The sequence below is a fragment of the Cricetulus griseus genome, chromosome 4 (genome assembly GCF_003668045.3).
Source record: "Cricetulus griseus strain 17A/GY chromosome 4, alternate assembly CriGri-PICRH-1.0, whole genome shotgun sequence".
Lineage (NCBI taxonomy): Eukaryota > Metazoa > Chordata > Mammalia > Rodentia > Cricetidae > Cricetulus > Cricetulus griseus.
Genome location: NC_048597.1, coordinates 57,388,061 through 57,414,547, shown reverse-complemented (window position 1 = coordinate 57,414,547; position 26,487 = coordinate 57,388,061). Strand labels below are relative to the sequence as shown.

Here is a 26,487-nt window from a genome sequence, read left to right as displayed (position 1 = left end):
TTGTCACAAATGAATAGGTCTCATTTATTAGGTTCATAGAAAACATGTAACTGTATAAAACTTACAGGGAAAAATGGCCATATTTGAAAACAGCTACAAGGATTAAAGTAGAACACAGGATTGTAATGAGCAGAGTCACAGAACACACTAAAGAAGTGTGTATAGTCAGTCCCACTGGAACTTGTAGGGTCAAGTTCTTAAGTATCTGTGGAGAGAAGGGAACAGAAAATTAGAGACATTAATAACTCTGGGTGCTCAACTATACATGGGTCATCTACATCAACTCCTACCATTCCAGGCTCTAGAACGTCTCACAAGAGAGGCAGAAAGAAAGAGCCGGAATATGTGAAGACAGCTGTGAAGTGCACACTTCTGGACATGACATGGTTGTTGCCTGTACTGGCTCACAGCAGCTGGAGTGATATGCACCAGACATGAGCAAGATCAAGCCAGGCAGCACCCCAGCACAGCTGGGGAAGGGGCCTCTGAGGCCCCTCTGCAGGGGCTGGGGGAAGGGCCTTTGAGGCCCCACTGCAGGGGCTGGGGGAGGGGCCGCTGGAGACCTACTGCAGGTGGAGGAACTATAGGCAATTGATGGCTGCTCAGGGAGGAAGAGTCACTCTCCTTTGGGGACATGTCACTGGCAGTGAGTGGCTCATGCCCCTGTGGATGGCCACACCACACACCCATGTGGACAGCACACGAACAGCAGTGACTACATCATCATGTTATAAATAAGTTTTTTTTTAATATTTTATTTATTTATTATGTATACAACATTCTGCTTCCATTTATATCTGCACACCAGAAGAGGGCACCAGATCTCATAACGGATGGTTGTGAGCCACCATGTGGTTGCTGGGAATTGACTCAGGACCTCTGGAAGAGCAGTCAGTGCTCTTAATCCCTGAGCCATCTCTCCAGCCCCATAAATAAGTTTTTAAAGAGGACATGAGCTTGGGAGGGTGTGTGGCACTAGGGGAAGCTGGAGGGATGTGGTGGTAGATAGATATTATCAACATACATTGTATAAAGAAAACTTTTTTTTTTCCGTGTCACCCATAGTGGCCTGGAACTCACATTCCTTGTGCTTTAACCTCCTGTGTGCTGGGATTACAGACATGTTACATCATACTTGGCCCTTTCTCCATTTTAAAGTTTTAGTTTTTCTATGTTGGGATTTGAACCCAGAGCCTTGCACATGCTAGGCAAGCACTCCACCACTAACCTAGATCCTAAGTCCTCCTTTTCTAGAAATGGTACATTCTTTTTTGGCTTTGTGTTGTTTTAGTTTGATACAGTGTTTCATACAGCCTAGACAGGCCTTAAACTCACTATAGCTGAGGATGGCCTTAAACTTCTCATCTTCCTGCTGAAGGAAAACTCAATGAATCTGCAGTTTTTCTTTGCCGTTTCATACCTTTAGAAAAGATCCGAGCTACACTTACAGTCTGAACCAATGAGGCATGGGACTCACTCACCACCAGCTGATGATACTGACTTTATCCACTGAGGCCATCAGTGGCAAAGAAGCAATACTGAAACAACCACGTGCTCTGTATTAGAATATAACATGCTAACCCTGAATTAAGTATAGCGGGAAGACTGAATGAGGCAGCACTATTTAAAGCACACAAATCATCTTACTGATTTATACTGCATGCTGTTCCACCGGCAGATCTCCTCACTTTTCAGAGCACAGGGAGCTGCTACTTCTGACTTAGCCCAGCATTTCAAAATAGGGAACTCTGAAAAAAAGGGGGGGAAACAAGATGTCAGGAAACATCGTCTTGCACCTCACCAGGAATCATTCATGCTGGGATATGAGAATTGAAACATCTCAACACAGGGTGCAGATTTGGACCGCATCCATCACAGGCTGCTGTGCTGATGTCCTTTCTTATGTGGATGCTTAAGATACAAGAAATTGCAATGAAGATTCCAGAAGCACGGTCTGTTAACAGATTCCATTAAAGATATAATGTTACCTTCAGAAAAAAAAAAGACATATTGTTTCAAAAACCTGTTCTGAAGGATAAGAATTATATTCAGAAAAATGAACACATATTCAGTACACAGCCTGATAAATTTCCATGTCAAACCCGGACAACAAGAAGAGCACTTAGATCAAAACAAACTATAGAATTCTGTGTTCTCTCAGCAGAAACACTTCTTCAAAGTTTATTTAGGACAAACAATGGTGTCATTAACAGGAACAGAAAATATGAGAGCAGAAAGAAAGTGAATAGAGCATAAAACCTCTAATAATCTCATCAGGAAAGGCATAACAGTGACAACCTAAGATTAAAAATTCCCTCTGCTGGTTATTAGTAACAATGTTGTTAGCTTTTATAAGTAACCCACATTTGGAGATGAGGAAGAAGCAAAATTTGAAAGAGCTTCTTAAACTAAAAAAAGACCTCAATTCTGAGGCACTGTGAAGAGATAATCAACGACAGGACTTTTAGTTTCTTGTTTGAGAACAATTTCAAGTAGCCTAAATTGGCTTTGAACACACTACATGGACAAGGACGGTCTTCAACTCCTGATCCTCCTGTCTCTAGAACCTAAGTTTTACAGGTGTATAAACACTTGGGTTTTTTTTTTTTCCCCTCTTGTATTTTTGAGACAGAGGCTCATTACACAGTTCTGAATGCCTTCAAACTCTTGATCCTTCTATCTCAGCCATCAGAATACTGGATTACAGGTGTGTACCACCAAATACATCTTGACATAGAAACAGAACTGCAGAGTGAGCCCCACAGCTCATGAGCTAAGTCTGTAGCCAGTGTAGGTGATCAAGTATCTCCACAAACAGCACAGGACACAAGAACAACACACAAACCCTCACAGTCCTATGAGCCAGTTTTAAAAACAGAAAGCAGGGAATTTTTAATCTTAGATTGTCACTGTTATGCCTTTCCTGATGAGATTATTAGAGGTTTTATGCTCTATTCACTTTCTTTTTGCTCTGCACTTTCTGGACTCTGCAGTTAAGAGAATTTGCTCTTCTTACAGAGGACCCAGGTCCAGTACCCATATCATATGGCAACATATGTGGTGCATATACATACATGCAGGGAAACACTCATAAGTAAAATAATCAAAGCAGCACTATAAACAGGAGACACCCTTAGAGTAGCAACCCCACCACTCAACGAGTATGGGACAAGAGGATCAAAACTTTCAAGGCTGAGCTGTGAACTGCAAAGAAAGTTTAAGGCTCCTGGTGGTAGTCGTGGCACATGCCTTTAATCCCAGCACTTGGGAGGCAGAGGCAGGCAGATCTCTGTGAGTTTGAGGCCAGCCTGTTCTACAAAGTAAGTTCCAGGACAGCCAGGACTATTACACATAGAAATCCTGTCTCAAAAAAAAAACAAAAAAAACAAAGAAAAAAGAAAAGAAAAAGTTTAAGGCAAGAGTGGCCTATACAGGAAGATCTTCTCTCATCCCCTTCCCCTGAAAAGAGGAACGACCAGCGTTGGTGGCGCACGCCTTTAATCCCAGCACTCGGGAGGCAGAGGCAGGTGGATCTCTCTGAGTTCGAGACCAGCCTGGTCTACAGGAGCTAGTTCCAGGACAGCCTCCAAAGCCACAGAGAAACCCTGTCTCGAAAAACCAAAAGAGGACCGACCAGCTATTACATGTCTACTCATAAAAAATATTATATTACCCCAAAGGAACCAAACATGAATGACTGATCCTATCTCTGGAGTCATCAGTCAATTCCAGGAAATAAGCGTTTTACATGAGTGCAATCAGAAAAGCCCAAACCAGAAGAAAAAACCTTCAGATCAATGGGCCTTCCAAAAGAGTTTCAAGAAAACAGAGATAGAAGGGAACCTGCAAACTAAAGACTTAAGAGAAACAACATTTTTGTTGTTGTTGTTATGGACAATACTAAAATCATACTATTTAAGAACCGTGTTCATTGTCAGTGTTGGTGCAAGCCTTCAATCCTAGCATTTGGGAGGAAGCAGCAAGTGGATCTCTGTGAGTTCAAGGCCAGCCTGGTCTACAAAGTAAGTTCCAGGATACACAAAGAAACCCCATCTCGAAAACCCCCCGCAAAAGAATCATGACCATTAAGGAAGTGAGGGCTGGGGATAGAGAGAAGGCTCAGAGGTTAAGAGCACTTCTGGCTCTTCCAGAGAACCTGAGTTTGGTTCCCAGCATGCATGGTGGTTGGTTCACAACTGCCTTTAACTCCAGCTCTAGGGGATTGGACACCTGATTCTGGCCTCTCTGGGCACTGTACTCACAGGTTCACAGGTTCACATACCCACACAGAGACACACAAATATACAAAGAATGTTAAAAAATCTTAAAAGAGGAAGCAAGTGTTAAACTCAGTAAAGTGAGTTAAATCTTACAGGAAAGAGACTATGATAGGGACAGAATGCATAGGATAGCTGTCTGAGTAGATGGAAAAGTTGTTTTTCGTTTTAAATGTTCTACTACATTGTGTGTGTGTCTCTGTGTGCGTGTATACATGTGTACCTTGCACACATGTGGAAGTCAGAGAACAACTTGGTCTCTCCTTCCATCATGTGGGGCTGGTGGATCATGCACACAGCTGGTCAGGCCTAGCAACAAGTACCTTCACCTGCTGAGTCATCTTAGGGGCCTGTAGAGTTTTATTTCCTGACCTAGGTGGTACTTATAACAATTCACTGAAAGTTATTAAAGGAAGATGCGTTTGGCATCCCTGTCCTTGACTAAGGCCTGCCACCATGCCTTTACTCTTATTTTCAACCCTCACCTTGGTCACAGTACATCAGTAAATCTGGATTGCTGACCACAATCAGGGTGTCTCCATCTTTCCTATGTGGCCGGTGATAGCGATAATGCACAGGCAAAAAGGCCTGGAAACAATCGATGCACTGAGCATCTTTCCGTGCATAAATGAGGACTTCAGATTCTTTGGACAAATAGTCAGGGGCTTCTATATTAAAACTTTCTGACACCATCACTGCCTGTTGAAGAGAAAACAAATATTAATCAAGAAGAAAATACTAATGAAGAAAAATAAAAAAGACAAAAGTAAAACCCCAAGACTGCTGTACACATAGGCAGAAGCATCAAGTGTATTTATTCTGTTATAGGCCATTTCCATTCCCTTTTCATCCTCAGTTGTATGTAGAAAACATAGGATATGATCCTTGAATAAGAAAAGTAAACGAGGGATCAACTATTACAAAAACCATTTAATTTGTGTTAGGTTAAAATGACTGATATCATCCTGGCCATTTCCTGTTCTTTGGTGAAGTAAAATGGTAGTGAGTAAGACAGAGCACGGCAGGCAGGAAGCCAAGAAAAGGTCAGCAACTTTCTAGAGTGGGTATATAATGGAAATGTTAAAAACAACTTTATTTTTGTGGTGCTGAGGCTCAAAACCAGGGTTTTTTACACTCCAGGCAAGGGATCTACTACTGAACAACACTTAACCACTTCAAACAAATTACACACACACACACACACACACACACACACACACACACACACACACAGAGTGTCTCACTGTTTAGCTAAGGCTGGATTTGAACTCACTCTGAAGTTCAGACTGGCTACAAACTTGAAAAATCTTCTGCCTTGCCCTACCAAGGGTGCTAAACCTCACCCTACCACCTTGCTAAAATTATAGGTATGTATCATCATTCCCAAACAGCAAATTACATTTTTAAAAAAGCTCCAAGATGGCTCCATACATAGGAGGACTTGCCATGCAAGTCTGACCACCTGACTTCAAACTCTAGAATACATGGTGGAAGGAGAGAGCTGCCTCCCAGTTTTCCACCAGGTTGAAGAGACGGCTCAGTAGTTAAGAGCACAAGCTTCTCTACCTTCTAAACCATCAATGGAGCACGCTGGGTAGATCAAAAACGCCTGTGAACTCTAGTCCACAAGAGCTGACACCCTCTTCTTGACTCTGGACACCCACATATGTACACATAAACTCACACAGACACATATGTAAATATCAATAATAAAAATATAAATAAATGTTTTAAAAAGTTGTCCTCTGATTTCTCCATGCGTGACATGGCATGCACACAACATTGAATAAAATAGGGGCTGGAGACAGATGGCTCAGTGAGTGGTAAGAGCTCTTATGAAGGACTTGAGTTTGGTTTACAGTGCCCATGTTGGCCAGCTTATAACTGCCTGTAACTCCAGCTCCAGGAGATCTAATTCCTTTCCCGATCTCTATAGGCACCCACTCATACATGCACACATCCACAACACACACATATGTATACACAACTAAAAACAAAATTAAGTTTCAAAACAACAAAATATTATGTGTTTTTTAAAAAAATTCTAATAGCCTAGCATGGTAGTGTATGCCTTTAATTCTAGCACTTGAGAGGTAGAAGCAGGTAGATTTCTATGAATTCAAGGCTAGCCTGGTCTACATAGTGAGATCAAGGCTAGCCAGTGCTACATAGTGAGATTCTGTCTCAAAAAATGAAAACAAACAAAAATTAAATGTGTTAGAACCATTTAAAAATAACTATCCTGAGCCAGGCATGGTGGTTCATACCTATAATCCCAGCACTTAGGAAGCTGAAGTCTTTTTTGTCTCTGTGTGTGTGTGTGTGCACACTCACATAACAAACATGCGCGTATTTGTGTAGACAACCTCAGGTGTCAGTCCTTGCCCTCCAACTTATTTGGGACACTGCTATGCCAGCATCGCTGGCTTGTGAGCTTTGGGGATCCCCATTAATCCATCTCCCTGTGCCTCCCTTCTCCCTATAGAAGAGCAAGCATCTGCAAACCTTCCGTAACCCAGATGCTTACTCCTTAGCACCTGCACTACATGGATTGTGGGTACTTGAATCCAGGCCCTCATGTTTGTATGGCAAGTGCTTTCATCCACTGAGCCTTCTCTTCAGAGCCTCAGTTATTGTTGTTGTTGTTATTATTATTGTTTTTCCAGACAGGGTTTCTCTGTATTACAGTCCTGGCACTCACTCGGTAGACCAGGCTGGCCTCAAACTCACAGAGATATACCTGCCTCTGTCTCCCAAGTGCTGGGATTAAAGGCATGCGCTACCACCTCCTGGCTCAGACCCTTAATTATTTATTTGAGAACTTTCTTTCTTATATAGTCATTTAGTGCTATGAATTTCTTCCTAAGAAGTTTTAGTAGCAACCTCCTAATTGTAAAGGTGTTTTTTCACTTATCTTTAATTCACTATTTTTTTATTTCCCTTAGAATATGTCATTATGCTGGGCATGGTGGCACAGGTCTTTAATCCCAGCACTTGGGAGGCAGAGGCAGAGGCAGGTGAATCTCTGTGAGTTCGAGGCCAGCAAGTTCCAGGGATACACAGAGAAACCCTATTTTGAAAAACAAAAACAAAAAAGAAATATGTTATTAGTCCTCAAATACCTGAGGCCTGGAAAATGCCTCAGTAGGTAAAATGCTCACTGAGAATTTGAGGACTTGAGTTCAGATTTCTAGAACCCACATAAAAGCCAGACACAATCCTGCCTACCTTTAACCATAAGAGCTGGTGAGGGATGTGGGGAGATAGGTGGATTCTGGTCTTAGCTGGCCAGCCAGTCTTGCCAAAAAAGGCCACACTCTGAGTCAGTGATGGTTGCTATCTATGGTGGTCTGAATGAGAATGACAGTATATAAACTCACAGGGTTATATACTTGAAAGCCTGGTGCCCAGTTGGTGGTTATCAGGGGAAGATGAGGAGATATGGCCCTATTGGAGGAGGTGTGTCACTGGGGTAGGCTTTTAGGTTTCAAAAGCTTCCACTCACCCCAGTGTTATGGGCTATGCCTCTTGCTTATGGATGAGTTCTCAGTTGCTGTTCTAGTCGCCTGCCACAGACTCTAACATCAGTGACCATAAACCCAATGAAAATCTCTTCTGTATTTGTCTTGCTCTGATATTTTATCACAGCAATAGGAAAGTACCTAATACAGACTCAGCCATAAAAAATAAGATGGAGAGAGACAGAGGAACACATCCCATGTCAATCTGTGGCCTTCACATGTGCATGTACAGATGCAAGCACACATATACACTAAGAAGTACAGCAAAAAGCCATATGCCTTTGCTGTTAACAAAGCCGAGCAATATTATCAATCCCTAATCTTCTTAGATATAGAGAATTACACAGATATACATTAACTTTCTTAGTCACTAAACTATGAACTTAACACTGAAAAGCATTCGACTACCTCAGGTTAGTTGGCTTAGTCCTGACAACTGTTGAAGAATGTGCCTATACAACTACAAAAAAGGTCTTTAAAAACTTTAACAAAACTTAAAGTATAATGTTGTCTTATTTACTATTTTCCTTAATCCAAATCATAGCACTCCTATATTATTTCTCTTTAAATTCTCCAATAGCTGTACCTCTGTTATGTTTTTCTCTCGCAATGAAGCCAACTCATATGGATCCACAAAAAGTCCTGCTGGGATGCGATGTCTAATTAAGAGCCGGCAAGTCTCTAAGTCCTCAATGCTTTCTCCAAATTTCACTTTTATTAAAAGGTCTCTGTAAGAAAAGGACATTTAGAAGAAATTTCTTCACCCAGTTATTAAATAAGATAGATTAATATTACATCCATAATAGCACAGGTACTATATTTTAAATTCGTTTTCCAAAAGTAGATTATCATGTCAAATGAAATACTTATACCACAAGAGATCACCCATTAGATGTCTCACAATTCATGTCATGAGCCATAGCATAGCATTAGTGTAAAAACAGATGAAGATCAATTGAAAGGAATAAAATCAAAAGTAGCTACACATGTATTAATATTTCCAAGAAAAGAATTAATATGATTTGACAGGAAAGCAGCATCTTTTCAACAATGGTACTAATACTGTAGAAAAAGTGTTTACTTCATAAACATCTACAAAAATTAAGTCTGGAAATGGTCGTCAAGAGAGTGCTACTCTTGCAAAGGACCTGAGTTCAGTTTCCAGCACCCATGCCAGGTGGTTTACAACAGCCTGTAACTCTAGATTCAAGGGATCAGATGTCTCTCTTCAGGTACCTGCACTCACATACACATGTTCACAGGTACACACACACCTGCCTTCACACACAGGCCCACAGGTACACACACAGCTGCATTGGCTTAACCATACACACACACCTGCATTCACACACATGCCCATAGGTACACACACCTGCATTCATGTACACATGCCAATAGCTACACACAAACCTGCATTCACTTATACATACCACAGATACACACACCTGCATTCACTTATACATACCACAGGTACACACACACCTGCATTCATGTACACATACCACAGGTACACACATACATGCATTCGCTTACACATGCCCACACATACACACATGCATTCACACACACATACCACAGTTATCCACATACCTGCAGTCATGTACACATAACTTTAAAACTATAAACTGGGGGAGCCGGCACATGCCTATAATCTCAGTCAGTACTCAGACCTATGCAGAAGGATCTCTGCCATGTTCAAAGTCAGCCTAGGCTATTTGGTGAAAACTTATCTCAAAACAAACAAAAGAATGATATGAAATGAGATGTGTAATTGCCTAAGCTTTCTTTCCAGAGGCAAATTCTGCACTACAGTGCAGGGACCCAAGCATGGCATGGTGCTTTTGCTTAGGGAAACAGCAAGATGGGTTGCCAGAGACTGGAGTGGCTGAGAAGTCACAGGACTAAATCCAGAAAGGAGCTTATATTAAAAATAAAGTGGGGGTAGGGGGGTCTGCAGTTGGGATGTATGGTATGAGAGAAGAATAAATAAAATATTTTAAAAGTTCAAAAAATCCAACTAGAAATTCCTTTATTTTGCTGAATGCTAAGGATAAGTATAAATAAGCAGCCCAGAAGACTGAGCAAAAAAGTGACCAAGGAGATGAAAAGTAAAACATTTCAAAATTTCATGCATGATCAGAAAGCATTCAAGTTCTGACCAATCAAAACATAAAACAGAACATTCAGGACAGACTCCCCAATAGGGTAACGTCTGAGACAAATTAGCTCCATGTAACTTTATAACTAAACAAACAAAAAGTTTACAGGATAAAGCTGATATATTAAAACCTTTACTGACAGCGGGAAGAGGCTTGTAGTCTTTAAAGGAAGAAAACAAGGTCTATAAATATCAAAGCTTTGACAGGGTCCAGTCTAATCAAATGTTATTACACACATGTCAAGAGTCAAGAACGTATGAGCAACCACCAGGAAGATACCAATCAGACAGAAAGAGACCAGCTGCTTTCTGTCACGTCATCCTGTGATGTCCAGTGCTACCTTTACAAGTGGCCAGCAAGAAAGCCACTACCAGGTGTGGCCTCTTGGGCTGGTTAAAAGTTTTTGTTGTTGTTGTTAATAGAAGCTAGAGACATCTGGGAGGAGGAAACTGCAATTGAGAAAATGCATCCGCCAGAGTGGCCTATAGGCAAGTGTGCGGGGGGGGGGGGGGGGGGGGGGGGGGGGTTCTTAACTGGCGACTGATGTGGGAGGGCCCAGCCTACTGTGGGTGGTGCCTCCCTTGGGCAGCTGTACAGACAGCAAACTGAGCAAGCCAGAAAGCAGCACTCCTCTATGGTAATTGACTTCTCTCAGTGATGGAGTGTGACCTGAGAATTTTAAGATGAAATAAACCTTTTCCTTCCCATGTTGCTTTTGGTTCTAGTGTTTAATCACAGCACTAGAAACCCTAACTCAAGACCTACTTAAACCTTGTACCTCCAGAATAAGGAGCCGAAACAAACCTCTTTTCTTTATGATGTTAAAAAGGAAATGGAATGGCAAGTGGACATTAAAAGTCTCTATAAGGGACTGGAGAGTTGGCTCAGAAATTAACAGCACTTGTTACTCCTACGAGGACCTGGGTTTGGTTCCCAGCACTCACACAGTGTTTCACAACTGTCTGTGACTCCAATTCCAGAGAGTTCAATGCCATCTTCTGACCTTCATGGGCATCAAGCATGCATGTGGTACACACACAGACATACATGCAGGCAAAACATCATAAAATCAAATGAATAAATCTAATAAAAAAATTTTAAATGTTTATAAATATACCTAATATGTCAAGGGATTTAAAGATAAGCAAGAACATAATGAGGGGAAGGGAAGTGTTTTTAATAATTATTTATTTTCTATGTGTATACATGTGTGGGCATGCATTTGCCATGATTCACATGTGAAGGTCAGAGCACAACTTATGGGAGTCAGTTCTCTCCTCCCACCATGTTTGTCCTGGGGCTCCAACTCAGGTCATCAGCCTTGGCGTTGGCGGCAAGCACCTTTACCCACTGTGCCATTTAACAGCCCAACTTTGTTTTTAATTTTTAAAGACTTGACTGTAACTTCAAAATATGTAAAAATAAAATTTCTAAATGTGTGATTAAAAGCAATTAAATATTGAATAATGAAAGACCAATGACTAGGAGACAGCCATAGAAAACCATGAAAACTGGAGCATAAGAAGAAGAAAAACAAACAAAAAGTAAAAAGTCTGGCAAGGAAGAAGGAACTAAAGCAGTGAACTCAAAGGTCACAATCTGCTTAAATGGCACCTGGGAAAGACAGGGAAGGATACAAAGGGCCAAAAATTGTTCAGATTCCGTGAGAACTATGATTTCATAAATCCAAGAAGCTCAAGCAGGGAATACATAAACAAAACCACACCAAGGCATGTTACTGTACAGTCACTGGAGACAAAGGCTATCAAAACAAAAGAGCTACAATATAGAGAACAACAAAGACAAGGATAAGCCAGAAGAGAAAGGACGTATCAGTCTGGAATTGGCTATCCAAAAGCAAAACATACTGGATCATAAACAAAATGCTAAGAAGTGATTTTTCAAGATAATTAACAATAAAAATAAAAGTAAAACAAGCCAGAAATCATGGTAGACACCTCCAATTCCAGCAGCTGGAAGGCTGAGTCAGAAGGATCACCTTAAGTTCCAATCCAATGTAAGCTACTCAGCAATATTTTGTCTCAAGAAAGAAAGAAAAAGATAGCCATGCACGCCTTTAATCCCAGCACTGGGGAGGCAGAGGCAGGCAGATCTCTGAGTTTTGAGGTTAGCATGGTCTACAGAGTGAAAACCAGTACAGCCAGGGCTACATAGTAAAACCCTGTCTCAAAAAAAAAAAGGAAGGAAGGAAGGAAGGAAGGAAGGAAAGGAAAGAGAGGGGGGGGGAGAGAGAGAGAGAGCTAGCCAGCCAGCCAGGCTTGGTGGTGTGTGTACACACCTATCACCCTAGCACTTGAATGCACAGGAAGAGCAGGAGTTTGAGGTTATCCCAAACTACATAGCAAATTTGAGGCCAGTCTAGACTATAAGAGACCTTATCTCAAAACAAACAAACAAACAAACAAAAAATAGAAACAATTTTTCAGTTCATCTATATTTCAACTATTCATTTCTTGATGTAAATTATGAGCCAACATTTTTATATAAGTAGAAGTCAATGGGCAACTTACCTGTGGAAACCATCTTTCAAAAATTCTTGCCTCAAAATGATTTCAGAACAAGTGGCCCTTATACCTATAAAAATGAAGATGTTAAAAATGAAAATGTGCATATTAAAATGAATATTAAATAGAAAATAATTACTAGAATAAGCTTTACTAACTAGAAAAATCTAACCATCTAACAGCAAGGTAAAAATTTCAAATGAAAGGGGCTGGAGAGATGGCTCAGAGGTTAGGAGCACTGGTTGCTCTTTCAGAGGTCCTGAGTTCAGTTTCCAGCAACCACATGGTGGCTCACAACCATCTGTAATGAGATCTTGTGCCCTCTTCTGGCCTTGCAGGGATACCTGCAGGCAGAACACTGTATTCATAATAAACAAAATCTTTAAAAAAACAATGTCAAATGAAAGCAGTTTGAGCTACATATAAATCTACTTCCAGTAGTAAGTACATCATGGAGGTAGTGAATATCACCACAGGAGTTGACTTGTCTGGTTTCAGACCCTAGTCCATCACTTTGAGTTAGACAGTTCTCTCTGTGGTTGTCCTAGTAATTTAATATAGGTAGAATCAGTCAGAACAGAGCCACCATACATGAAAGACTTTATCCTTACCATCCTAAGAAATCATCCGAGCTCACCAAACCTTATTAGAGATATAAGGACAACTTCTGTTTTCTTATGTCCATACCTACAAATGTTGGAAAATGGTACACTCATGCCTTGTGAAGATGTTGGGAAAAGTTTTTTTAAAAAGTAAAAAGCACAAGAACATGAGAGGCACCTGAAGATTCAGAGTTCATTTACAAACTTGGGATAAACAGGAGTCGTCATAAACTGATGCCATGCAAATTTTGGACACTAAAACTATTACCCAATGACTAAAAATTCAAGACTGGTGAGGTGGCACACACCTTTGGTCCCAGAATACGACATACTAAGTTTCAAGACAGTCAGGGTGACACAGACTCTGTCTCAAAAAAACAAAACAAAACAAAAAAACAAAAAAAAAAAACCTCACTATTCAGTTGCTAGACACCTTGCTATAAAACTTTGGCTAGAAATGTTCGAGAAGAACATTAAACCAGAGTGAAGCACTACATAAACCTGTTACTCAGTAACTTGAAGAAAAAAAAAAAAAGCATGTGTAGCCAGGAGAATAAAAACTTGTAAGATTCTCGAGGGTCCTTATCAACAGTATAAAAGGGAGTCAACAGTTGCTGGGGACAAACTGCAGAGAGAAAGAGATGGGGGTAAAAAAAAAAAACAGATATTGGGGCTATGGAGCTCCAGGGTTGCAGTTTCAGGGGCGGGGTCAACCATGTTGGGGTGGATTTTTTAGTGATGCAGATTCTTTTGAGTTATCCCTGCTCCTTGCAAGTAACCCTTCACCCACATTCCTACCAGTAACCCCAATAAAAAAAATTCATTGGTTCATCAAATTGGCTACTAGTACAAAGGTTACCTTTCTGGAGGAGCGAGAGAGGGAGGGAGGGAGGGAGGGAGAGCGGCATCTCCCTGGGAAGTCTGTCACGAAACACACCAACTCACCACCTCATCCCTTCTCTACAAACTGGCCATGTTCACACCTTCGGGGACGCGAAGGGTTCCCTGGCCTCTCCCGGCAGCAGAAAGCAGCTTCGGGGGTACCACAAGCATCCCAAGATGCTCCGTGGCTGTACCTGTTTAGTACTTTTGTGGCCTGCCCCGCCTCAGAGGGACAAAGCATGGCTCCGATGTCCGGGATGGAACACCAAGCAAAGATCACAGGGAGGTCAGGGACGCACGCGGCCTTTGTGGCTAACCTCCTCCCGCCCCTGGTATGTCTAACACCTCGGCAAACCGCGGAGCTGAAGGGCCGCGGGCGCTCCCCACCCCTGCCCCAGATCCGCGCGCGCTCCTTCAGCCTCCCCCCCCCCCCCCCGCCCTTTACCAGAGCCGAAGGGGGCGTCGCTCAAGTCCGCGGCGAGCCTGACGACCAGCCCAGCCGCCCAGAGGAGCAGCCAGGCCACAGCGCCCGCAGCCAGGACGCCGGAGCGCCGACGCCCGAAATGGGCGCGCGGGACGAGCTGCGGTCGCGGAAGGAGGCTGCTCACGTCGCAGCGCGCACTCCCACCGGCCGGGTGACTGGGACGGAGCGCTCCGCGCGCAAACGGCCCTGGACCCACTGAGCACTCGCACTGGGTAGCTCAGTCCCACGAACTGCAGGTCCCCGGGAGGCCCGCATTTGGCGCCGCCCCTGGCCATCCCAGCTGGGGCGGGGCGAAAATCTGCGCAAGCGCAGTCCGCGCGCTCGCGCTGTTGCCTTGGAAACCAGCCTAGGCGGGCGCCCGGCGGGCCTCTGGACCAAGCTCAGACTTAGGACCGCACACGCCGCGCTCAGGCCAGCTTCCCGTCCTCAGCCGGACGCGTGCGGGCTGGGGCCACCTGCCTCTGAACTCACCCCATGGTTACCCCTGTAGGAAATGGGTGTCGCCTCTTCCTGCAGCGTCAGGCTCCACTCCGCCTCAAAGATGATATAAGTGATCCTCTGTGCAATGCGGTTGGATGGAAACAGCCCTCTCGCTGCTGTTCAGATGTGCACTTCCTGTACTTCTTCAAGGGTAAGAAGGGTCGCCTTGCCCTAGTGAGGACATCAGTAGAGAAAGGTCGGGTCTATAAGGTGGGAAAGCCGTACCCCCTTAGGTGTTGTAGGGAACACAGTCATTGATCCCTGGGAAGAAAAGTATATCGTCCAAGAACAGTTAGGTAAACGTGCTGTCACTCCTCCCAACTCTTTGGAATATGTTAGCAGTTGTGGAGAGTGCTGGTGCTGGCCAGGCTATGAGGTCTCCAGGTGGGAAGAGGGTATAATACAACAAACACTGCAAGCACTCTGTTAAGAAATGCGGACAGCCACATGTAGTGGCTCACTCCTTTAATTCCAGCACTTGGGAGGCAGAGGCAGGTGGCTCTCTGTGAGTTCAAGGACAGCCTGGTCTACAGAGCGAGTTCCAGGACAGCTAGGGCTGTCACACAGAAAAAGCTTTAAAAAAAAAAAAAGAAAGAAAGAAAAAAGGAAGAGAGAGAGATAGCCTCCCAAGCCCTCCAAAAAAAGCTGGCTGCCTTTAATCTCAGCACTCAGGAGGCAGAGGCAGGTGGGTATCTGAGTTCGAGGCTGGTCTACAAAGTGAGTTCCAGGTCAGTTACACTAAGAAACCTCGTCTTGAAAAAACAAAACAAAAACCAACAACAACAAAAAATTTAAAAAGGAAAACTCTAGAATTTAAAAATGAAGACTCTATAGTCAAAACCCTACATTGTCAATTCTATTCACAAGTGTGGCCTCTTGTTTGTGTTTGTAGACCATATAGGGTGTTTAGTCGTATTTCTTAGAAAGCATACTAGCATCATACTTTAGTGAGGTGAACTGGGAGTAGTATCTGGTCATTGACTCAGATCAAAGGCAGAGCATAGCAATATGAAAAACAATTCTATATTATGACTAACCTCTTAAGAGTAAAAATTCTCAAAAAAAAAGTAAAAATTCTCACATCTAACAGTAGGGGTGAGAATACAGATTATGGTCCTATATAACAAATCTACTTGGCAACCATAAAATTTGCATTTTAATTCAGGAACTCATATGACATTTAAATATACTGTAGTAAATGTATATATACTTATAGCTAGAAAAAAAGGAATGGAAATTAGGTGAATATTTTATGTTTTCTTCCTCTTTCTTTTGTCCCTATTTTTTTAATAATGAACAGATATAAATACTATCAATTTTCTTTTCCTTCTTTTTTTGTTTTTTTTTGTTTGTTTGTTTATTTGTTTCGAGACAGGGTTTCTCTGTGTAGCTTTGGAGCCTGTCCTGGAACTTGATCTGTAGCCCAGGCTAACCTTGAACCCACAGAGATCCGCCTGCCTCTGTCTCCAGAGTGTGGGATTAAAGGTATGTGCCACCAATGCCTGGCTGTTGTTTTTGTTTGTTTGTTTGTTTGTTTTGGTGGGGGGGGCTACTATCAATTTCTTAATGTGCCTATAGTTATTCTTCAACAGAACTAACTTACAACTCCTAAGGGCCTTGAGATTCTTCATTCCTACAATAGCTAGTATTATTATTGCTGTTGGGCCTAGGCCATGAGAACCCTAAGTCTCAAGGCCTGAAAGCCCCCTGAAACTCTTCAGCAACTAGGCCTCATAGCTTCTGCTGCCTCAGCTTTAGTTACTGCCTTAGTTGGGGTTTCTATTGCTGTGAAGAGACACCATGGCCACAACAACTCTTATAAAGAAAACATTTAATTGGGGCTGGCTTACAGTTCAGAGGTCCTGCCTATTATCATCAGGGCTGGACATGGCAGTGTGCCAGTGATGGAGAGGTAACTGAGAGTTCTGCATCTCTGCAGGCAGCAGGAAGAGATCTGTGACACTTCCTCCAACAATGCCACAGCCACTCCATCAAGGCCACACCTCCTAAAAGTGCCACTCCCTCTGGGCCAAGCATTCAAACACATGAGTCTATGGGGGGTCATACCTATTCAAACCACCACATTCTACTCCCTGACCCACACAGGCTTGGAGCCATAACATAATGAAAATTCATTTAGTTTAACTTCAACAGTCCTCTTAGATTATTACAGTCTCAAAAATGTTTCAAAGGCCAAAGTTCAAAGTCTCTTCTGAGATTCATTCACTCTCTTAACTTTAATCCCCTATGAAATCAAAATAAAAAAACAAATCACATACTTCCAACATAGAATGATACAGGATATACATTACAATTCCAAAATACAGGGAAGGGAACATAGCAAGGAAATATTAGATCAAAGCAAGACCAAAAATTAGCTGGGCAAACTCCAAACTCTTGCATCTCCATGTCTGATGTCAAAACTCTCTTCAGATCTCCAATTCCTCCCAGCTTTGTCGACTGCAGCACACGTCTTTCTCTTGGGTTGGTTCCACTCCCTGTTAGCAGCTTTCCTTGGCAGGTATCTCATGACTCTGGCATCTCCAACATCTTGGGGTTCTCCAACACAAGGCTTCACTTTCACAGCTTCATACAATGGCTTCTGTAGGCCCTCCATGCAGGGACATGCTTGACAAATGCCTGGCCTCAATGGCTTTCCTTAGCCATTGTGGGTGGGAGGGGATTTCCTTTCTTCTATCCTTGACTCTAAAGCCAGAACCACATGGCTGAAACTGCCAAGCTCTGCTGTTTGATGTGGTTGGAACATGACCCCCTCGTTCAAATACATCTTCACCAGCTTTCTGGTTTTGATGTTGTTGTGCCCAAATTCTGAACCCCAAAATCACCAAGAGGCCCATTTCGATGAAAAAGCAGAGAGTCTTTTATTGCAGTTGTTTAATGAGCTAACCCCATTAGCTTTGGGGGATGGCTGGGGAAAGACCCCGAGAAACCACAAGATAGAGATCTTATAGGGCAGCAAAAAGGGAGTGTCCAAGGGTACGCACAGTCTCAGGATTGGTGTGCCTTCAGGCTTAGACGACCTGCCCTGTGTTGATTGGTCAACTGGTTGTTATGGCCCATAGGCCCTCCCAGGGTGGTTGCTATGCTCTGAGCATCACTGCTGTGCACTTGTCTGTAAAGCACACCCAGAGCCAAAAAGCATAGCCCCACTAGCTAACTTCTGATTGGTTCCTTGCCACAAGGTGGGCATCTGACCTCCTAGTGACCAAGGCATGCCTAACAAGGTCAGGCAAGCACCTGTTAGCCTGTCATGGCGGACAAAACAGAGGGGCTGGTCCCTTCAGGTGGTCTTCACTGCCTGAGCTTGGCTATCCTGGCTCTCACTCTGTAGACCAGAATGACCACAAACTCAAAGATGGGCCAGCCTCTGCCTCTGGAGTGCTGGGATTACAGGCATGTACCACCACACTGACTCTGAGCTTTTCTTTAATTCCTTTTCACAAATCAGAAGCTTAGCTGTGTAGGATCTTGCCCTGAAGTCACCACTCCCTTTATTTCATTTAACATCAGGCTTTTCTTTAATCTGTGTATCTCTTGAACACAGAATTTAGTTCTACTTCCTGGTGCCCCCTTTCTCCTTGAATTGTACATTTTGTATTTTCCTTGTTCAGTTTGCTTCTTTTCATTATTAATCTGCATAAAACATAAGAGTGAACACTAATGACCGAACAACAAAGTCAATACTAGGCTATTTTGAGATTTCCTCTACTAATGCAATTAATCCAAAAATCTTCAATTTAGTCCAAGGCAGGGTTTTGTTTGTTTGTTTGTTTGTTTTGTTTTGTTTTGTTTTTTTGGACAGGGGCAGAAAGCAGACACACTCTTCACCAAAATATCACAACTGTCTCTAGGCCACATAATAACATTCTTTTCCTCTGAAACCTCTTGAGCCAGGCCCCCACAGTTCAAATCACCCTCAGTACCACTCACTGTTTTCCATGTTCCCACTAGCATGGCCCATTAAGCCCCACTTAAATATTTCAACTGCTTTTCTAATCAAAAGTCCACATTCCTCCAAACAAAACTATGATCAGCCTTGTCATAACAATACCCCACTTCTGGTACCAGCTTCTGTCTTAGTAGGGTTTCTATTGCTATGAAGAGTCACCATGACCATGGCAACTCTTATAAAGGGAACCATTTCTTTGGGGGCTGGCTTACAGTTCAGAGGTTTGTTTAGTTCATGCAGGCAGACTTGGTGCTGAAGAAGGAACTGAGAATTCTACAACTTGATATCCAGACAGCAGAAAGACCTCTACAACACTTTCTCCAACAAAGCCATACCTGCTCCAACAAGGCCACTCCCTATGGGCCTATAGGGATCATTTTTATTCAGATCACCACAGTTGCCTACTTCAGGACCTTCAGTTGCCTTCTTGGGGACTACTACTGCCAGGATGGAGGCTGCTACCAGTGTGCCAATTTTACTATGTCTTCTTTGTGTTGATAGCTCAGTCTGGTCTGCTAATACTAAAGATCAAAAGCAGAAAAGAAAAGGCCATTTGCAAAGACTTTTATTGAGCCAAATACTGTAACATGTAACACCTGGAGCAGCACAATGAGAGTGTACCCCAGGTGACTCCAAAAGTGAGCTGCTAGATGGCTGCAAGGGAAGGGTATTTGTACCAATAATGTCACAACCCTTCATGAAAATGAATATTGTGATCTGCATCACAGATCTGCTGCTTAGCCACCAGGATTAGTGCCCTTCTGATTTGGGTGAACATAGGATTACTAACACTCAGTGAGGTTTGTGGCTGCTGTGCTCATGATAGCTGTCTTCAGATGTGGTTCCACAGTATATATCCCCAGAGAAACAGGAAGGGAAGGAAGGAATGCTTAGCTGACAGTTCCCCACTCCAGGCTGCTAGGTGTAAGAGAAGGACCTGTGAAACCACTGCCCTACATGGTCTGAGCCATTCACAGAAAGAAGCCGCAACACAAAACCATCTATTCTAGTAACAGTTAACAGTGCTTAATGTTATTTCACAGTATGTAACAGCACTTAACTCCTGCCCCAGTTCCCCAGGATCATATATATAGGAACTTTAGTTTATATGATTACACAACATTAAACAAATATTACCCTTACTATGTTCCAGACCTGTGCTAAGGGCATGATGAAAATGAACTCACTTCTTGCCTTCCTAGAGCGAGTAGACTAACAGGGAAGATAAATGGTAAGTAATTATTTTAAAAATAACCTCTTGATGTATAAAATAATTCAGAAAGTACAAGGGGTAGACCTGGTCTAGTGAACCTCTCAGTATTAAGTGTTTACTTAAAAGGAAAAAAGTGCTGGGCATGTAGCATAGCCTGCAGAGTGCTTGCCTGGTACGCATGAAGCCCTGGGTTCCATCTTAGACCAAGCTTGCTAGCACATGCCTGTAATTCCAACACTGGGGAAGTTCAAGGTCACCCTCCACTACATAACAAGTTCAAATCCAGTGTGAGCTAAATGAGACGCTGACTCAAAAAAGGAAAAAGTTTAAAAGACCATAATACCTTGCTATCAATAGAGGGTGATTCAGACATCCTTTGACTGAAAGATCAAAATGGTTCTGTAGGTCAGTTCTTGGGTTTGCTTGAGGTTCATGTGTGATCTCTGGTAAGAGTGGAGTACACTAAGGGGTCCAGACCAAGTGGCATTACGTCGCTCAAGTGAGAATGACCCGCATCCCAACGAAGCAGAGACTCAGAGATCCAACAACAGAGGCCAGCCTGGGCCAACTGAACTGTCCAGGTGGCCCTCAAAGTGCTGAACTTCATTAGCTGAGTACACAGTTCCGGGGCTAAGAGCTGCTGAAGAGGAGAAGGAAAAGGCAGGTTTATTCAGTACCTACTTCCATTCAGTTTTCCTTTTTCTGGAACTTGTTATACAGCTATCCCATTTTTATCAGCTTTCCTCCAGTTTACCCTGAATTATACGTGAAAATGAAATACATTGCCAAGAAATGTGGAGTTAGGTTCCAGCCCCCAGCTATCATCTTAATTTATGACAATGAAACCGAGGGGAAGAGTCGCCAGCGTATCATGCCAGTCCGAAACTTCTCCAAGTTCTCAGGTACCCCTTGTTTTATCTTGCTGCCTATCTTTTTTAAGATGTATTTTTATTTATGTGTATGTATCTATGTAGCTGTCTACAGAGACTGGAAGAGGGCATCAGACTCCCTGAAGCTGGAGTTACAAGGTGTGGGTTACCTGATTGGGTTGCTAAACTTGGGAACCCTGCAAGAACAGCAAATGCACCTAACCATTGAGCCATCTCCAGCCCTTGCTTCCTGTCTTCAATATCCTTACATCACTTAATAAAAATAGCCTGACATAATCAGGTGGCATATACCTATAATCCAAGCACTTAAGGAGGCTGACGTGGGAAAATTGCAAATTTAAGCCTGGATAACTTCAGATAACCAGTCTCAAAAAAAAAAAAAAAAAAAAAGTAAAGAAAAGAAAAGAAAAAAAGATTGGTTGTGAAGGGAATATAGATCAGTGGTAGAGTACCTAACATGTGCAGGGTCCTGGAAGCAGTCCCCACTGAGAGGAAAAAGAAGAGGAGGGAGGAGGGAGGGAGGAGGAGGAGGGAGGGAGGGAGGGAGGGAGGGAGGGAGGGAGGGGAGTATTTAGTTTCATGCAATAGAATGAACACTTCTTCAGAAATAAACTTAGGTTTAAATCATGACTTAATTGGGGCCTAGATTGTTATCTTGGTGAAATCACTTATTGATGATTGATGTGGGAGGGCCCAGCCCACTGTGGGTGCTTCAACCCCTGGGCTGGTGGTCCTGGGTGGAATAAGAAAGCAGGTTGAGCAAGCCAGGGGGAGCAAGCCAGTAAGCAGCACTCTTCCATGGCCTGTGCACCAGCTGCTGTCCCCAGGTTCCTGCCCTGTTTGAGCTCCTGTCCTGACTTCCTTCAGTCATGGACTATGACATGGAAGTTTAAGCCAAATAAGCCCTTTCGTCCCCAACTAGCTTTTGGTCATGGTGTTTTATCACAGCAATAGAAGCCCTAACTAAGAATTTCTATACTTTTTAACAGTTAAAGAATTGGCAATTTAGCCGGGCAGTGGTGGCGCATGCCTTTAATCCCAACACTTGGGAAACAGAGGCAGGCGGATCTCTGTGAGTTCGAGGCCAGCCTGGTCTACAAGAGCTAGTTCCAGGACAGCCTCCAAAGCCACAGAAAAACCCTGTCTTGAAAAACCAAATAAATAAAAATAAAGAAATTGGCAATTTAATCTGTATGCCTTTAATTCCAGCTTTTGGGAGGCAGAGGTGGGTGGATCTCTGTGAGTTTGAGGCCAGACCTGGTCTACAGAGTAATCTTCTAGGCCAGCAAAGGCTACATAGTGAGACTCAGTCTCTAAAATAAATAAAAATTATGGCATTTTTCATCATTAGACAGTTTCTTCAGTTGAAAGTTTTTAGCATCCCACAAAGTAATTTTTGGTTAAGAAAGTAAAAAAGAAAAGAAAAAAGTCTACATGTCTGCCTTGACACCAAAGCTAGGTTTGTTTGTTTGTTTGTTTGTTTGTTTGTTTATTTAAAATTTTTATTTGGGGGGTTAGAGAGATGGTTCAGCAATTAAAAGCACCTGCTGCTCTTGCAGAGGAGCTGGGTTCAGTTCCCAGCACCTGCCTGGTGGCTCACAGCCATCTTCTAACTCCAGTTCCAGCTCACTGTCGTTCTCTTGTGGTCTCTGCTGGCACTGCACACACATGGTGCACATACATACACTCATACAAATAAAATTAAAGGCATGGGATTAAAAGCATGTGACACCACCAACCAGCTATCTTGGTTTTGTTTTGTTTTGTTTTGAGGCAGGATCTCTGTCTGCCACCTTGGCTGTCATGAATTCATGAATATCCCTAATGCCGGGATAAGAAGCAATTATAAACATGCACCTCCATACCCAGCCTGATGTGGATTTTGTTTATATGGCAGAATCTAGTTAAGTAGTTCAGGCTAACCTCAAACGTTCTATCTTCCATTTCTTCCAAATGCTAGGATTACAGGTATGTGTGTGTTGTGTGACAAACTTTTCCTAGGGAGACACAACATATTTTTGTGTATTTATTTCAGATAGGGAGCCCATGGCAGACCAAAGTGTGGATACCATTAAAGTTCAATTTGGTGAACCACTCAGCTTTAGTGGGGTTACTTACCGGAATATGGGTGAGGGGTTACTTATGGGGGAAGAAATGACTTAAAGACAGCTGCATCACCAAAATCCACCCCAGCATGGGTGACAGCTCACAAAAGCTGGAAACCTGGAGCTCACTGCACAGCCCACATGTAGCCTAACAAGTGGCAGAGTGTCCTTTTTAGTTGAGTCAGTTGGTCTGAGCCTCTTGTGCAGCTCCACTGGTTTTTTTGTTGCTGTTGTTATTTTGTTTTGTTTTGTTTTTGCTTCTTTTGGTCTGTTTGGCGGCTCTCAGGAGTCTTTTGTGTGGCTTGGCTCCTCTGGGAGAGGCTCTCAAAGTCTTTATTGTTTATTCTAGAGAAGGAAGGGGCCAAGTGAGTCTGCTCAGCTTTAGGGACTTCCTGGAGTTGTTCTGAACTGTTTACTTTTTGTCTGAAGGAGCTTCCCTATAGGATAGAATGTTTGTTTTGTTTTTTAAATGTTATTTATTTATTTATTTTACATCCCAACCACAGTCTCCCCACTCTCTTCTCTTCCCTTTCCCTCCCCCTACCAGGTTGGTATGTTTTAATCTCAGAAAAATAAATAAATGAATTGCTAGAAGTATAGTTCTAAAGAGTAATAATTGATTTTAATAAACCCCTTTAGCCACTTGGCTACCTTGGAGCTAGTGATCTCAGGTTTTGGTCTATTTCCAGCCTCATAGTAGTTTGTGACGGGTGTGATATGTGTGCTGTATATACACTTTTTTCCCTCCTAGATTGCACCAGAGCTGCTGAACAATTAAAGAATAACCCACGGCACAAGAATTACCTAGAACTGGTGTCCCTGAAGCAGCTGGAGAAGCTGTTTGTTTTTTTACGAGGTTACTTGCAGGGGCAGAGCTTGGCAGAAACGAAGGAACAAATTCAACGGGAAACGACCATTGACCCCGAGGAAGACCTGAACAAACTAGATGACAAGGAGCTCGCCAAAAGGAAGAGCATCATGGATGAACTTTTTGAGAAAAATCAGAAGAGAAAGGATGACCCCAGTTTTGTGTATGACGTTGAAGTTGAGTTCCCTCAGGATGAACAGCTGCTGTCCTGCAGCTGGGACACCGAGTCAGCCGATGAGTTCTGAGACCTGCTGATCCATGTCTCCACAAAGAACAAGGACTGGCCCTAGAAAATCTGTAAACACGAAGGTACATATAAAACCAAGAGACTCATGTGTGCTGCGTAGGCCTGTGAGGAACAACAGCAACAACAAACAGTATAGGAATGCCATTTAAGGAGTTGGCAATCTAAAAGGAAAGTAACTCAAAAACTTGTAAAAAGATATTTGAATAATATTACTCAGAAACGAGATTAGAATCAGATTTTCAATGAAGGCTGACATAGCAAGGAAGGTTTTCCCTCAGCAGAAAGGGACCTGAGCATGGCCCTGGAATGCTACAGGTGGTTTTGTAGATGAAGCAAAGGGGGAGGGTGTAGTAAAGAGACAGGACATGAAAATTTGGAGAAAGAGTGAATAATTATAGTTTGGCAAGATTGAGATTAACCTGTGTTCATTATGTCTCTATGGGTATTTAACTCTCGGGTAGACAAAAACACCTGCAAAGTGCTTCACAGCTACAAGTGCATGCAGACTGAGAGACAAAGGCAATTGTGTCCCTCCACGCTCAGGAAATGTTACTGTGAAACCCAGAACCACTTCCTGTGAGAGGCTGGTTTAGACAGTGGGAAGCTACCCACTGTGAGTGAGCACTAGGTCTTCTTGTTCAGACCTGCACAGTTGAAATGTACAGTGATCTCCATCTAACAAGGCCACCGTGCGCAGATGGTTTGTTCTTGCTAGAATATTAACTGATTGATAGAAATCATATGTTTTCTACAAGGAAGCTATTATTCATTGAATAAAGCTATAACTGTGAGTGTTAAGTCTTACCAGTTTTTCTTTTCCTCCCTTCAGTCTGGTGTTTTGTTTGCTGGGGTTTGGGGTGTTGCTGATTTGTGCGAGTTAGCAGACAAAGCATGGCTCTTTACTATGGCATCAGTATCCTCTGTCCCCACTCCAACCCCACCTGTGTCCCTTGTCTGCTTGCTGATCCCCTTCTTCCCAAGCCGGCCCCTTCTGCTTTCATGTCCCGTGTGTTCCATTACCTTCTGTACCCACTTAAAGTTCCTTCCTCCCTTCTCATAGTGCCCTTTCTAGTCCCTGCCCCCCCCACATCCATACCCTTATAAAAACCTAGATTTTGGTCAGGTGCTGGTGCTGCATGTCTTTAATCCCAGCACTCAGGAGGCAGAGGCAGATTGATCTCTGTAACTTCGAGGCCAGCCTAGTTTACAGAGGGAGTTTTAGGACAGCCAGGGCCACACAGAGAAACCGTATCTCGATAAACAATAAGAAAACCCCTAGATTTTTGTATAGGAGAGAAAATGCAGTATTTATCTTTCTGAACTTGGTTTATTTTATGTAGCATGATGATTTCCTTTTCTCTCCATTTCCTGTTAATATCATGATTCCATTTCTTTAAGGCTAAATAAAATTGCATTGTGTGGTATATGTATGCATTTCCTTTACCAACTTCTCTATTGGTGGCTATCTATCTAGGCTGTTTACATTGTGAATACAGCTGCTGTAAACTTGGATGTGTGTGTATGTCTGTAGTTATTGCCTTAGAATCATTCAAGTCTTCCCCCCAGGAAGGCTGTAACTGTATCATTTGGTAGTCCTGTTTCTAGATTTTCTTCTGAGATTTCATACAGATTCCCACAGTTTACATGAGGACTACTATTCTACTTTACATTCCCACAACTAGTGCATAGGGTTCCTCCTCCTTTGCAAACGTGAAAGCATTTATTTGCTTTCCTGATAGCCGTTCTGACTGGGGTCTGATGACCACAGATGTGAACATTGCTCAATTAGTTACTAGCCATTAGTATTTCCTCTTCTGATAAGTGTTTATTCAGGTTTTTTTGTTGGACATTTATTGATTGGATGGTTTAGGGGGTGGGAGTTCATACTTAATTTTGTGAGTTCTTTATATAATCTAAGATCTTTCATAGATAGATGATAGATTTTTTTGTTGTATAATATATAGTTGGCAAACATTAGATCATTCTTTTTAATTTTTTGTCTTAGTTTGCTTTCTGTTGCTATAATAAAACACTAACAAAAACAACCTGGAGAGGAAAAGGTTTACTTCATCTTACAGTTTACAGTCCATCATGAAGGGAAGTCAGGGCAGAAATACCTCTTACTGGCTTATTTCTCCTGGCTTGCTCAGCCTGCTTTCTTATACAGTCAGGGCCACCTGCCCAGGGGTGACACCATACACAGTGGGCTGCATCCTACCATATTAATCACCAATGGAGAAAATGCCCCACAGACATGCCCACAG

At 42.7% G+C, this 26,487-nt stretch overlaps 2 protein-coding genes across 3 annotated transcripts; one reads left to right on the top strand and one right to left on the bottom strand.

Annotated features, from left to right (window-relative positions):
- On the bottom strand, positions 1-14,667 carry Pigx (phosphatidylinositol glycan anchor biosynthesis class X; the record flags this gene model as incomplete). The annotated part of the gene is made up of 6 exons (XM_035444638.1): positions 1-205; positions 1,648-1,748; positions 4,763-4,976; positions 8,385-8,526; positions 12,489-12,552; positions 14,412-14,667. Coding segments are annotated over 6 exons (921 nt in total), but the record flags the coding sequence as incomplete, so codon positions are not given.
- A 91-nt stretch (positions 14,668-14,758) lies between these two features.
- Positions 14,759-25,021, top strand: Cep19 (centrosomal protein 19). 2 transcript variants are annotated; one of them, XM_027412864.2, is made up of 4 exons: positions 14,759-15,081; positions 20,054-20,131; positions 20,834-21,015; positions 23,860-25,021. In XM_027412864.2, the coding sequence occupies exons 3-4, from the start codon at positions 20,886-20,888 to the stop codon at positions 24,219-24,221; spliced, it is 492 nt and encodes a 163-aa protein (XP_027268665.1). In that variant the 5' UTR covers positions 14,759-15,081; positions 20,054-20,131; positions 20,834-20,885; the 3' UTR covers positions 24,222-25,021. The 2 variants fall into 2 exon arrangements, with proteins under 2 accessions (XP_027268665.1, XP_027268664.1); XM_027412863.2 differs by having other exon boundaries at positions 14,762-15,081; positions 20,852-21,015.
- Positions 25,022-26,487: the final 1,466 nt, after the last annotated feature.